The following is a 15,733-nucleotide window of genomic DNA, read 5'->3' as shown; positions in this document are numbered from 1 at the left end:
AAGAAGCTGCATTGACTTCATCTTTTCAAAGGCTTTTTGCCAATAATGTCTACATCTCATGAATAAATTGAAAGAGAAGCTATCCTCAGTTTTGAAAAGCATGCCATTCAACAATCACTAGTTTTTTGATCACTAGAAAGAAAAGTAATATTTTACCAGAATGTTCTTTTTGGGGTTAAGGAAAATAGATATGCCATGTAAATTATATTCATTATTTTTTCTAGGTGGTGAACGAATACAGTGCTGGAATACAGCAAACACTTGACATTCTTTTTCTTCCGGGTGGAAAAGAATTTCTTACCAGTACAGATGCTGTAAGCAGAGACTCAGCAGATCGTACAATCATTGCCTGGGATTTCAAGACTTCTGCAAAGATATCTAATCAAATATTCCATGTAAGCTTAACAGATGTGCGTTTTCATTTCTGTATTGAGATCATCCATGTCATACATTTTCTGTGAAGTCACACCGCAGAGGTTCTGTGGAGGCGGATGTAACAATGCAGTTAAGCTGTTGTGCTTTAATTGCCTAATTAATTATAGCAACCACTATTTGAACTGCAGTAAAATGTTTCCAGTTGACTTTTAGTCTTTTGATCAGATTTGAAGTATTGTTGCAAATCATAAGATACCTGAAGAGAGAGGTCAATTACCAGGAAGCAGATATTTAAAGTAATTAATCGAAGAATTAGAGGGGTGGAGGGGTGGAGGAGGGGTGATTAAGTACTAAACTTTTAAATTGATGGGTTTGGGATGGGAGGATGCGGTTAAGTACCTTTTTAACCAAAGTTCAGTGGACATGTGGAACTCACTGCCTGGAGAGGTAGTTAAGGCAAAAAACCCTCATTGTATTTTTTGCTTAACACAATTTCATATGCTCTTGAAATGCTGTAACCTACAGGTCTATAGACCAAAGTCTGGAAAGTGAAACTAGGTTAAGCAGCTCTTTCATTTGTCACAGACAAGATGGCTAAGTGGCCTCTTTCTCTGCCATAAATTCTTCTATTTCAATGCAAGGCTTTACAACCTAAAGTATTGGACAAGATAACAGAGTATTTAATGTACTCACTATTATTAATGTATAACTGGCACACAACTTGTGATAGGGAAGAGCAAGCCTGTGAATTATGAATCATAACAAATTACAGTTTATGTCATTGCACTGTTAGCCTTGCAAAAATGGCGGTTTGTCCTCAAGATCTTTGAATGTTGTCGAACTGTTGCATTTGCACATTATTTGTTGATTAAACGGTTGTCATAGAAGGTTGAGACTGCACCTCAAAGTGTTAGCACCTTTCTAATATCCAGATGTATGTTCCTGCAATGCCAGACAAACCTTGCTGCCCAAAAAGAAACTGTGAAGTCTCATTCATGCAGATTGAAAATTGCTATTTATGACAATTCTAAAATGTAAAACTTGAACTTCTTTATTTCCTTTCCTTTCAGTATCCTTCTCCACAAATCTATATTTTCCCTGTTCCTTTCTGTACTGATTTGGTCTTAATTCACACCTTTTCTACCGGTTGTCCCTCTGTTTCTTCCTCAAACTTTAATTCTGGTGAAGAAGATAAACTGTTCCTCCTGCCATTTATTAAGATTCCAGATTCTTGGTTGCCCTTGTTGTGTCATTATTAACGCACATTTTCAGCAGCTTGCAGGAGAAAGAGTTTTAAAGCTGAAGGGTGAGGAAAGATCAACACATTGAGGTTTCTAACTCCAGCAAAACCTGGGCTGATATTTAGCATGCATTATTCATATCAAAGTATGGCAATTGCTGAAAGTAAATGATGCATTCTTGCTGTCTGCATTGTGAAATGATAATTACATCTTTGCAGTATTTAGTAATTGAAACTGACAGAAAATGATTTTTCCATAATGCGTTACAAAATAACGTGCAGATTTGCACAGTTGAAAGGTACATTCTTGAATTTGGATAAGTTCATTACTTAAGATACGATAAATGCAATGCCAAAATATATTTTCGTATGTAATTTTTCAGCCTAGACTAAGCTCATTTGTCAGTATGGGAAAATGCTAGTGAGAGTTTTTAAGGGATTTCAATTACATACCAAAGATTCATTTCTCTAATATTGACTAAATTACGAAGAGTCTGAAAAAAAATAGAAACTGTTGTATTTGTTTAGCTGCTAAAACCATTAAATTTTTATTATGGACCCACAGAATATGTAATAGAATTTTAAAATTCCATCCTTTCCCATAGGAAAGATATACCATCCCATGCCTGGCTGTTCATCCCAAAGAACCCGTCTTTGCTGCTCAAACCAATGGCAACTATATGGTGTTATTTTCTACCCAGCGGCCATACAGGATGAACAAAAGGAAACGATATGAAGGCCATAAGGTATTTTAATGGATGGTTTTGACATTGGAGTAGACAAAAACCATTGTTCTTGTTTAGCATATGCCTATTTTATAATTTGTCAAAAAATCCGAAACATTACTTGGGAGCTCAGATTTAACACATCATTTTACAGTTAGATAACATAGAGATTGTTTACTAAACAGTTTTTACATCTGACAGATCTTCAACTATATCTACAAAAACAGAATACATTTTAAATGGATATTTGCATCTGTCTTTAACGGCAGAAGGTGTAAAAGAAAATTCTGAAAATTTTAAGAAATCAAGTGTCAAATAAAAAATATAAGTTTAAATATATCAGGTATTAGTATAGATTACAGAAGTATTCCCATTGGTTTGGCAAGTGGAATTTTGGAATTTATTGTTAAAGGAACAGAGTATAAAATTTGGGAAGTATTGCTGCAACTGTGCAAGGCATTAGTGAAACTTTTCCTAGAATATTGGTCCCCTTACTTTAGGAGAGCTGTGGTTGCATTGGAGATGGTTCAGGGGAGATTGACTTAATTGATTCCAGAGATGAGGGTTTTCCTTATGGAGAGAGATTGAGCAATTTAAGCCTACACTCTCTGGAATTTCGAAGAATGAGAGGAGATGTATTGAGATTTATAAGATGCTAAAGGGGATTGACAAAGTCAATATAGAAAGGATGATTTCCCATGTGGTACAAACTTAGTTAGAGGCAAAAAAAACGGCAGATATTGAAATCCAAAGTAGGCATGCAGGAGACTGCAAGAACAAAGCAGGCCAGGCCGCATCAGGAAGTGGCGAAGTCAGTGTTTTCAGTGTAAACCTTCTTCTGGACTGGGGGTGGGTGTAACGGAGCTGCAGATAAAGGAGGTTGGGGGACGGTTTTAGGTAGGGAGAGGCTGGGAGCGGTGAGGTAGGAATAGGTGAGCATAGATAGAAAGTACAACCTTGTTGGTCGATGTGAGGAATGAATCCAGTTAGTAGCTGGAGGAAGGGACAGTCAGAGGAATGAGAGGGAGGGAGAGGGGCTGGATAGGGAATTGGGAGATGGGAAAAGAAGTTATTTGAAACTGGAGTTGAGTCCCCCGGGCTGTAGGCTGCCCCATGCAGAAGATGAGGCATTGTTCCTCCAATTTGTGATCTGATTCACTCTGGCAGTGGAGGAGGATGAGGATGGTCATGTCAGAATGGGAAGTGGAATGAGCGGTGACTGGGAAGTCAGGTCAGACTCTGCGGGCCGGGCTGAGATGCTCAGTAAAACGTGCCCTGAGTTTCACACAGGGTGTTGGAGTGGAGGTGACGGCGATGCATGGAGAGGAAGCGCAAACCAAGGATTTGCGAAGGGAACGGTCCTTGTGGAAAGCAGAGAGGAGTGGGGGCAATCTAGAATTAAGGGTATAGTTTTAAGATGAGTTGTGTGGAATTCACTACTCTACCGTGTGGTAGGTGCCAGGGCATTGTGTAAATTTAATGAGGAGATAGATTTATATTTAAAAATGCAAAAGTCCTTTACCTTGATAGCCCACAGCCAAATGCTTTAAAATAGGTGGGCCAATTTATTGTGCACAATTTATTGTGTCAGGAAGGACATACTGGCCTTGGGGTGTATTTAGAGGAGGTTCATGCAAATGGTCCCAGGAATGAAAAGCTTAACCTACGAGTTACGTTTGAGGATTCTGGGTCTATATTCGATGGAGTTTAGAAGGATAAGGGAGGGGATCTAATTGAAACATACAGAATACTGAATGGCCTGGACAGTGTAGATATTGGGAAGATGTTTCCATTGATAGACGAGACTATGACCCGAGGGCATTGTCTTAGAGTAAAGGGAAGACCTTTTAGAATGGAAATAAGGAGAAATTTCTTTAGCCAGAGAGTGGTGAATCTATGGAATTCATTGTCACAGAAGGCTGTGGATGCCAGATCATTCAGCATATTCAAGACTGAGGTCAATAGGTGCTGGAGTATCAAGGGAGAGAATTGGAGTATGGGGATGAGAAACTTGTCAGCCATGACTTAACAGAGGAGCAAACTCAATGGGCTGAATGGCCTAATTTCTTCCCCTCGGTCTTATGGTCTTATTTGATATTGATCTTTCAAAATTCCCTAGATTCTGTAATTGCACCCATGGATTTGGAAGGTAACAAAGGTAACCCTATCACTCAAAAAAGGAGGAAAGCAGAAAGCACAAAATTATAAACCACTTACTATAATATCAGTGGTAGTACGCAAAATGCTGGAATCTGTTTTTAGAAACATTCTAACTGCTCTATTTGGCCAACCTTGTTATGATTCTCAGAGTCAGCATGAATTTATGAAATGAAGATAATATTTAACAAATTTGAGGATGAAATTTGTGGAGGAGGTAAGGAGGAACCAATGTTATAAATATAATGTATTTGGCTTTTCAAAATGCAACCATTAAGGTGCTTCATGTTATTCTAAGAAAGTGTGGCTTATGCGATTGACAATTTATTCGCGTAGATTGAAGATCGGAAGAATCTTCAGAAAGAAAACAGAGTGCAGGAATAAGTAAGTCACTTTTGATTAGTAGCTATAATGAATAGGCTACCACAAGCATCAGTATTTGGGTCTCAGCCATTCACAATCTAAATAAGTGTCGTGGATGAGGGGCCAACTGTAATGTATTGATGATGATACGTTAAGTTGAAAATAGTCTATGAGGAGGACACTGAGCGCCAGAAAAAGGATTTTAGACAGGTTAAATGGCTATCATGTAGAGAGCTATGAGTTATCCACTTTGGTCGGTCAGATAGAAAAGCAGAATGTTTTACAGAGTGAGAGGTGGGAAACATTGATATCTCAGAGGGATCCAGATGGATGTGCTTGACATGAATCATAAAGTTAAAATGCAGGTAGAGCACTCAAACAGAATAGTAAACAGTATATTAGCTTTTCTTACAAAACGATTGAGATTTTTTTCATTTATTCACCGCATGTGGCTGTCAGTTGGTAGGCAATTTATTGCCCATCTATAATTTTCTTGGGAAGTATATTCAGTTGTATGTAACCTTTGTGACATATATCTCGAATTTCAAAGACAATTTTATTCTTCACCTAAGCAAGGTTACAATTACCTTAGATCAGAGATTTTCAAAAAGTGTGTCATGACCGCCAGAGTCTGGTCAGGGAATGAAAATTTGGGGTTGCAAAATCTGAGGCTATAATAATAACTGCACAGCATTGGGCAATATTGATTGAACTACAATTTTCTGGTGTGCTGTGTGGCAAAACTCTGGCTGGTTATTGCGAGATCCACTGGAATTTCAGTCAGCAATAATTAACATGTGGCACTTGGGAGAGAGATCCTTTCCCAGTTCTCATAATCACCACTCCCCCACCATCTCTCAAAACTCTGATATGATGCTAATGCAATCACAATGGAAAAATAGTTTTGGAAGCACTGCCTTAAAAGGAATGCAGCAAAATTTCACCAGACTGATAACGGGATGAAGTTTGTCAAATGAGGATTGATGCAGTAGACTAGGTTGATTTTCTCTGGAGTTTTGAAGAATACGATATAATCTTATAGAAACATATAAAATGTTTAAGAGCTTGACAAGATAGATGCTGAGAGAATGTTTCCTTTAGGCTGTTGAGTCTAGAATTAAGAGGGACTGTCTCAGATAGGAGTTTACAATATTCTTTTATTGTCACATGCACTCCATTATAGGAGTACAGTGAAAAGCTTTTACAATGTCCGCCTTGTTATGCCAACATCTCCGATACAAGTATCTGTCTACAGCAGAGGAATAAAAGTAGTTGCATTATTTACCGAGTTGAAAAATAAGTTAAAAATAAGACATCATTAAAGGATTGACATTACAATAACGTAGGAAATTTCAAATAGACATTAGTGTAGCAGCTCAGTGCAGGGCCTGCACACGTGGTCTGACCGCCTGCACCAGAACCCAGTCCAACAGCTGTCCCTGCTCCTCCCAAAGCCCTAGAAAACTCCATACCAACATTCAGCTATTCCAGGTAAATTCCAGGACTCCCTCCCCCGCGCCATTCTCTGCCTGGGACTCACTCCCTCCGTGGTGCTGCAGGACTTCTTCCCCACACGTTGTCCTGGGGCTTGCAGCCCATGTGCTGAACTAGAGCTTCCTGTACGCACTGTACCAGGGCTCGCTGTTTGCCCTGTTCTGGGGCTCATAGCCCTCGTGGTATTCAGGGGCTCCAGACCTTCAGCTTCTTCCTCTCTAGTTGCTTCCACTAATAGGTGGACCACATGTTACACTGCATCTTATTCAGAACACTGGGTGCTGTCAGGTAGTTCTGCTAGCTTTTAACTCTCTTAAAGGTACAGTGCGCCCACATATTCATGACACATCCTCTCTTAAGAAGAAATGAACCACCATAATGAAAAAATGGCTTTTTTCTTTTTTTTAAACACATTACCCTTTATACAGCTAACTTTAATCTAAGTTCACCTCAACTTCTTCCCATATATCTGTGTATATATAACTTGTCCCAAGAACATCACCTCTGCTTTCGTGAATTCAGTGTTATTTAAATTTATCACCAGCTTTGCTTCTCATAGTCGTTCAAAGAGCTCTGCCAACTATACCATGTGATCTTTCCAGGACTTACTAAAGATCACTACATCGTCCAAACAGACTGCACAGTTTATTAACCCAGCCACAACTCTGTTCATGAGTCCTTGGAATGTGGTATAGGTTATCTGTCTCAGGAGCCCATTTGGAGTTACAAATGCAGAAATTTCTTTTGCCATCTCTAATAAAGATACCTGTCAGTAACCACGCAAACGGCATTGTCCTTTTGATAATCCATGCAGAATCATTGAATCCCATCCGGTTTGGGAACTAGGATGATCGCTCTGGCTTGGTTCGATGATGTCCTCATCAAAAATGGCCTCCACCTCCATCTGGACCTGTCTGGCTTTGAAAGGATTAAGCAGATAGGGGTGCTGTTTTATCAGAGCAGTATTCCCTACGTCTATTTTATGTACCACAACATTAGTCCTCCCAATTTGTTTCTTACATATGTCCTTTTACTAATGTAACAAATCTTCAAACTGCGTTCTATGCTCCTGAGACAGATAGCTTACTAACCTATACCACTCCTCAAGGACTTGTTCATTTTTTAATCACTTTAACCTGCTTCATTCTATGTTGTGCTCTCATTAAGTGCTGTTTAGCTAACTCACCTACTTGATTTAGTCTCTCCCTCACCTCTGATACAAAATCTAAGTGTGAGATCTCCGACTTTGGGCCTGTCAATTTTACTTTGATTAATTTCAAAGGGCCTCTCAGTTCATGACCGAAAGGGAGTGAACTGCGTCGATCAATTTGGGGCATCACTAATGGCAGAAAATACGAAGGGGATACCTTTATCCCAATAATTTGGGTAATCCTGACAGAATGCTCTCAACATGGTCTTCAAGGTTTGATGCCAGCTTTCTAAAGCGCCCTGAGATTCAGGATGATACGCAATGGATTTAAAGTGCTGTATACCTAAGCTATCCATAACCTCCTTAAACAGCCTAGCAGTAAAGTTTGACCCTTGGTCCGACTGAATCTCTCTGGGTAGCCCATACTGTGTGAAGAAAGCTACTAACTCCTCTACCACCTTTTTTGCCTTGATACTCCATAATGGAATTGCCTCGAGAAATCTGGTAGACACGTCCATTATGGTTAACTAGTACTGGTTCCCACTTATAGTTCTTGGGAGGGAACCTACACAATCAATTATAACCCGCTTGAAAGGTTCTTCAGATGTGGGAATTGGCAACAAAGGTGATGGTTTTATTACTGCCTGTGGCTTACCTACCATTTGGCATGTATGACATGTACGGCAAAAGGTAACCACATCCTTGTGCATTCCAGGCCAATTAAATGTTTTTGTACCTTAGCCTGAGTATTTCATACCCCTAGGTGACCTCATACAGGTAGTCAATGTGCTACCCATACACCTCCTGTCTGTATGCCACCAGCAACATAATCTGGTGTACTTCAGCCAGTTTCTCCTCTGCACTGACCTGCCATGATCTCCATTTCTGCCGTAGGATTCAATTTTTCAGATAATAACCCTCCAGAATATTCTCTGCCTCCTTTTCAGTGTATGCATCTACATACATATCTGATATCATCTTGTCTTGCTGTTGCAAGTCTCTTAGTCTTTCAGGACTAAACACTTCTGTCTGACCCTCTGCCTCTTCAGGTTTTTCTGCACTATTACGTCAAACAGGGTATCCACTAACTGAACCTCGACGCTTTCACCTTTCTCTTTTCGCCTTGTGCTGTAACTTATGATAATGGGATCTTGTTCGCACACAATCTTGGAAAATACCAGAATATTTCTGTTTTATCTCCACTGTTTATTGGTCTTCCTTGGGGTTCTCCACAACAAGGGGTGTCACTCCTACTTTGGATCCTACCAAATCATTCCCAAGAACAAACTGAATCCTGGAACTGACACTCTGTCAATCACTTCCACTGTAACTTCCCCAGTCTTGAACTGGCACTCCAACCTGATCTTACATAGGGGAATGCTAAATTTCTGTCCGTCTATTCCACGAATTACTGCACTCTCGGGTAACTGATCAGAAAAACTGCATATTCACTAATCCCTTATTATCAGTGACTAGTTAGTTCCTGTATCTCTCAAAAGTATAACTTCTTATCCTACTGCCCCTATTCTTTCTGAGTAAACTTTACTCACAGAGGAAAATTCTTTGTGGAGGTCAGGTACTAACTCCATACCCAGCCCCTGCCTAGGCTGTGCACTCTCCTGCAGCTCCATGACTCTTCTTGGGGTCTCCTTTACTACATTCACTAATGCCAGTGGCTTAGCTTCTTTTACCACATGTTTTCCCACAGTGCCTTTCTTTAACCTCCGGCACTGTGACTTTACGTGTCCCACTTTCTGGCAATGAAGGCACCTTTTCCCAGTGCTCTTCTGTACCCACCAGCACAGTAATTTTCCGTGTCGCACTCCATTACAGTGAAAGAATCTGAGGCCTTTCACCTCCTGTCCACCCTCTTGGCTTCTTTTTTATCCTGTGGTAAATTCTTACCAGTGCACTTTACTCTTGGTTTTGTAGTGTAGGATCTTCCCTTCTCCCAACTTCCATTCCTCACAGGACGAAATTCTGGCCGGACACTTGTCTTATGCACCAACATGTCCTCATCTGCTAATTCTGCTGTCCTTCTCACTTCCTGAACTTTCTTTTCTTCCATGTGAATTCTTACCATTTCTGGAAGTGAGTTTTTAATCTCCTCCAGCAGAATAATCTCTCTTAGAGCCTCAAAGGTCCTATATATTTTCAAAACACGCACCCATCAATCAAAATGACTATGTTTAATTCTTTCAGACTCAACATAAGTCTGACTTGATTCCTTCTTTGTGTTTCTGCACCACTGTCTTACTGATTCTGGTACCAAATCATAAGCACTTAAAATAGCCTGTTTAACCTCTTCATAATCTCTTGACACCTCATCTGACATTGCGGCAAATACCTCACTTGCTCTGCCTATCAATTTAGTCTGAACTGGTATTACCCATAAATCCTTGAACCACTCCATCTGCCTAACCAATTTTTCAAATGAAATAAAGAAGGCTTCAACATCTTTTTCATCAAAATGTGGCAGAGTTTTGACATATTTATATATATATCCACTACCTTTTCTCTTAATTTCCACCGTTAATCTAATTTTGCTGACTAAGTTCAAATTCTCTTTCTCTTTCTCTCTCCCATTCTTCTGCCTCTCTTTGCTCAGCTAAGAACTTCTCTCTTTTATTCTCTGTCGCTCTTTCTTCTCTCTCTCTTTCTGTTTCCGTTTGTTTATCTTCTAAATCCATTTTCCTCAAATGTAATTGATGTTTTTCTACCTCTACTGCACTTGTCTGTTTTTCTGACACACCTTAGTGTTTGAGTAAATTCCTTACAATTTCAGCTTTACTTTTATCCTTGGTGAAACCCAAATCTAACGTATTTGCTAATTCTAAAAGTATGGCCTTTTTCTTTCTTTCTAAACTTTATTGGCAAATTTGAGAATCACCTTCAAATCCCAGAACCTCTTCAGCAATTTTAAGAGCCATTTCTCTCATTTTTAATTTAATCAACCGCAAGTTTCCGAAATTAAACAAATTGCCTCACCTATGTTTTATTTAAAGATCTAGGACACTAACCTGCAAGTGTTTAAATCTGCTGGTATTTTTCATACCCCCAAATCTATTCAAATCTTTCTACACCAGTTGAAATCCTGATGATGAGCCCCCAAGCTGTTATGACACTGGGTAAACTCTCCTCCTTAATTTACGTGAGTAACACAGAAAGATTTATCCCATGCAGCAATCTGAAAATTTGAGAGGCCAAGAACTATTTAAATAAAAAAAAACTTTATTTCTTAAAGTATAACAGAGAATAACGAACTAACAATTATTTACAACTCCTTCCTCTAACATATCTTTTATCTTCCCTTTATATTGTTAGTCTTATAAAATCTCCTAATTAAGATTTACCAAAAATTCGAGTTTTCAAAACCAGCCAGCTGTTGAATCTTCTATTTGTATCTTCCTGTATCTTCTTTTCTTCTTCTTAGGGATTATGCTTCACAGGTCATGGATTGATAAAGGTACCTTTAAGAGAACTATTTTTCGGGCAATCTCTGCATGTTAGCGGCATGGCAGTTCTCCTCCCAACTATTCAATTTTCTCCAGTCTTAAAACCCCCAAAGCATCAAATTGTGTCATTGGTTTTTAAGATTGTCGATATACTAAATTCAAACTTGATTGGAATTTGGTATTTTTCGGGGTATAATTTAAACTGACTGGCCTAATTTGAATCTGTTTCTGTCTCCAGGCAAACAGCTACCCTAGCTACCCCAGTAGGTGGACCACATGTTACACTGAATCTTATTCAGAACACTTGGTGCTGTCAGATAGTTCTGCTAGCTTTTAACTCTCTTAAAGGTACACTACGCCCACATCTTCATAACACGTCCCCTCTTAAGAAGAAATGAACCATCATAATGAAAAAAATGGCTATTTTTCCTTTTTTTAAACACATTACCCTTGATACAGATAACTTTAATCTAAGTTACCTTAATTTCTTCCCATATACCAGGCAACCAGCTGCCCTAGTTACCTCAGTAGCTAGACTATATGTTACATTGTATCTTATTCAGAACATTTGGTGCTGTCAGGTAACTTTTTTAATTCTCTTAATGGTACAGTAAGCCCATATCTTTATAACATCACACATTGACAGATATTTGAGTATTAAGAGAATCGAAAGGTATAAGGATAGTTCTTAAATGTATAGCTTTGCTACAAGATCAGCTGTGATGTTACTGAATCGCAAAACAAGCTCTGAGGGAGGAAGGAATGCCCTTGCTACTGATTTCTTATTATCTGAAATCATTTCTCACCTTTTTCTGTGAATGTAATTTCATAGACGTCAGGAACTTCATGGAACAGAATTTGGTTATTGGAACTATGGGCACAAATAACAGTTTTATCTCATTCAGGTCTGGAAAAGACATTGGGAACAGAGTTCAGGCTGTTCAAATATCTTCTGAAATTTCTGCACTTTTTGTATTTTACCACCCCTTGTTTTGAAAGCATTTGCCTTAGTTTATTTGATAAAGCATAGAAAATAACATTTGGTGAGTTTTGAGAAGATTTGTAGCTCGGATTGAGGTTCTGGATGTAGGTTTGCTCACTGAGCTGGGAGGTTCATTTCCAGATGTTTCGTCACCCTATTATGTAACATCTTCAGTGGGCCTCAGACGAAGCAGTATACATGATTCCTGCTTTTTATTTATATGTTTGGGTTTCTTTGGGTTGGTGATGTCATTTCCTGTGGTGATGTCAATTCCTGTTCCTTTTCTCAGGGGATGGTAGATGGGGTCTAACTCGATGTGTTTGCTGATAGAGTTCCGGTTGGAATGCCATGCTTCTAGGAATTCTCGTGCGTGTCTCTGTTTGGCTTGTCCTAAACTGGATGTGTTGTCCCAGTCGAAGTGGTGTCCTTCCTTCGCTTTATGTAAGGATACTAGTGAGAGAAGGACATGTAATTTTGTGGCTAGTTGGTGTTCATTTATCCTGGTGGCTAGTTTTCTGCCTGTTTGTCCAATGTAGTGTTTGTTACAGGTTTTTGCACAGTATTTTGTAAATGACATTAGTTTTGCTTGTTGTCTGTACAGGATCTTTCAAGTTCATTAGCTACTGCTTTAGTGTGTTGGTGGGTTTGTGGGCTACCATGATGCCAAGGGGTCTGAGTCGTCTGGCAGTCATTTCTAAGATGTCTTTGATGTAGGGGAGAGTGGCTAGGGTTTCTGGACATTTTTTGTCTGCTTGTTTGGGTTTGTTGCTGAGAAATGGGCAGACTGTGTTCATTGGGTACACATTCTTTTTGAATACACGGTATAGGTGATTTTCCTCTGCTCTGCGTAGTTCCTCTGGGCTGCAGTATGTGTTGGCTCATTGAAGTATGACACATATTCTGGGTCACACATCCAGTCTCCAACAAAGTGAAGGCTGGAAAATTTAAGCAAATGTTTTCAAATCTATGCTCACAAAACTTCAGTAAAAACTATTCTTTTTGACCCATTCATGATTTTTGTATTTCGTTTTCCTTTGATTTCTGTGTTATACTTGTGCTTTTTAAATTTTATTTCTGTGGTGGTATTTTATGAAATATTTTTCTTCGTTCTTTTCACTCTGCATTGTTTCTAATTGCTGTACTGTTTTCCCTTCTCTTTGCTCCTTGCTGTCATTATTTCTTTTTTATGAATGCTTGTTTTTATCCACCTTTCCTTCATTCTTGTTCATTCACTTTTGAAATCTGTGCCCAATATATATGTGCACAATCCATGCTAATTTTCCTTAAAATATGTGCATGTGCACGTGCACGTGCGTATCTGATGAATAATCGCTTTTGTGAAATCCCTGACCACATTTTACGATATAAATATGCTACATAAATGCAAACTGTTGTTCTGCTCTCTCTTGTTGGAATTGGCCTGACATTTGTGTGACACATGTTACATAGAACCAGCAACCTAAATGTTGTTGTTGCTCATTCTTGTTGCGTGGGCTACTTCATATGAATAGAGCTGAACATTGTGAAATGATCAACGAACAGCTTAATTTATGATCTTATGATGGAGACAAGAATACTGATAATGATTCTGAATCTTGAACCATTTCACCTACTTATGGAGCTTAAGTTTCCAAACTTTCTCTTTTTTTTATTTGGATGCCTTGTGACAGATCAAGACTTAACAACATCAGTGCTCAGAGTTGGCTTTGCACATTGCAGATCTCGAGCCAAATTGTAAAAAATTGTTTCAATACAAATAATTCTTAATAGAAAAACATTTGCAATGACCAGGGTTTATTATCATTATACCTTAAATTAATTTTCTCTCTCTATTTTACAGGTGGAAGGATATGGAGTGGGCTGTGAATTTTCACCTGATGGGGCTATAATTGCCACAGGAAGTGCTGATGGGACACTGTGCTTTTACAACTATCTGAATTCAAATCTAATTCAAACTTTGCCAGCCCACAAGGAGGCCTGCATTGATGTTTCATTTCACCCTGTGCACCCATCTATTATTGCAACCTGTGATTGGGGTGGAGAAGTCAAAATATGGCAGTGATGACCTGTAAATTGCAGCTGTATTTGAGGAGTAATTGTGCATTATCATTGATTATTTTGTCCCTTAATTACAAAACAAGTCACAGTTGTCCACAGTACCAACAAAATGCAGTCTTCATTTTCCTTTATCTGCTGATTAATTCAGCAATATTTATTGGGTTAACAACAGGTATGAGTATCAGACAATGCTCAGGTCTCTGCACACTAGATTAATGCTATTAATGCTCTTATGCATTGTGGCCAATATGTCCAGCCTCTTGTAGCTGTAAGGAAGGTATTAGACATCTGAAATATCTACATTGTTCTTTACACATAAATTGTGGACATGTGGAGTATCACTATCATTTAGTGATTATTTAATGTTTCAAAAAGCACTGAAGAAGTAAATCAAGCTATGACCATTCACATTACAGTATTAAACAAGTTGTCTGATTTGTGTATATTTGATTTTGTAGTGAATCCTATGATTGTATCGATAACATCAAAAGAATGATGCCACATGTATTTATAACAGTCAACGTGCAATCATCCTGTTTCCAATATCATTATCATTATTGTAAACCCACAATTTATCAGGTTCCAATAGGATAATATTTTTAAATAGTCAAAACTTGTGAATCCATTTTTGTGCTATTTTGATTAGCTTGCACAACACTCTCTGGAAATGCTAACCAGAACTTACAGCTAACCGTTGATTAAACAAATTGAAGGGCAGAAAGGTCAACCACAGGCCTGTTGGTCTGATCTGAAAATCAAGATAACCAGATTCAATTATTGTTCTGTGAAAAGTATGACAGTTAATTGTTGAAGCTGACTATTTAAAAATAAAATCAAATAAACTATGAATTATTTGCTGAAAATAAAAGCAAGTTATTTATTTTCCTTAAATACTTCCATTTTTTCTTTATTATTTGGGTGTATTAAGCATATGAGGTTCAGTATTTCTTTTAATACCATTTAGTTACTTCACCCTTGAACTAACTTCCACAATTTGCAGATATTACTTTGCACTATATATTCAAAAATAACATTTTGTTGGAACCTGATAAATGGCAGGATCAATTTAAGATCGGTGTTGATTTAGTTTGAGTACTTTAAAATAACACTGCCTATAAATGGAAAAGTCTTCTGATTTGTTGCTTTCAATGAATTGAAACAATTATTTAATATGGTATGAGAATTTTTAAAATTAATTACATTTGGCATAAATTCTATAAAGGATGTGTGGAAATGACAGGGAGATATAAAGTTAAGTACATTGCTATTTAGTATGCCAGCGCAGATACAATCAACACAACTACTTTCTGCTGTGCGATTACATTTTGATTTTATGCTGTTTCAAAAGTCAATCTAAATGTGTGATATTTCAAAGGAAAATGGTAATAAAAATAAAGTCTTTCTTCAAATAAATTCTGTCTAGTTTGGGAAGTGAACACTGTGTGAAAAGTAGAAGTTGAGTTCTGCACTTTGCAGCTGTATCCCATATTAGTGATTTTTGAGAAGATTTGCAGTTCAGGTTGATGACAAGTATGTAAGTTAGCTCGCTGAGCTTGAAGTATCCCACATTCTACTTTGAGATCTTGTAAAATTCTGTTGCCCCTGCCTTAAGTCACAGCAAGTTCTGTTCCCCTGTTATCTCTGTGCTCTCCAAACTGCATTGGGCCCCTGTCAAACAACATACTGCTGCTAAAAGTCGCTACAACCAGGCATTGAAAGCCCCAAGGAAGTGAA

General features: G+C 38.3%; 1 protein-coding gene across 2 annotated transcripts in view; it reads left to right on the top strand.

Annotated features, from left to right (window-relative positions):
* The window catches only part of wdr25 (WD repeat domain 25), a 107,875-nt gene extending 92,463 nt beyond the window's left edge, over positions 1 to 15,412 (top strand). For both annotated transcript variants that reach the window (XM_072568506.1, XM_072568505.1), the window contains exons 5-7: positions 225 to 395; positions 2,221 to 2,361; positions 13,782 to 15,412. In XM_072568506.1, the coding sequence (XP_072424607.1) occupies positions 225 to 395; positions 2,221 to 2,361; positions 13,782 to 14,003 (534 nt within the window). In that variant the 3' untranslated portion in view covers positions 14,004 to 15,412. The remainder of the gene's footprint in view (positions 1 to 224; positions 396 to 2,220; positions 2,362 to 13,781) is intronic.
* Positions 15,413 to 15,733: the final 321 nt, after the last annotated feature.

The sequence above is a fragment of the Chiloscyllium punctatum genome, chromosome 4 (assembly GCF_047496795.1).
Source record: "Chiloscyllium punctatum isolate Juve2018m chromosome 4, sChiPun1.3, whole genome shotgun sequence".
Taxonomy (NCBI): Eukaryota; Metazoa; Chordata; class Chondrichthyes; order Orectolobiformes; family Hemiscylliidae; genus Chiloscyllium; species Chiloscyllium punctatum.
This window is presented reverse-complemented; position numbering and strand designations above follow the sequence as displayed.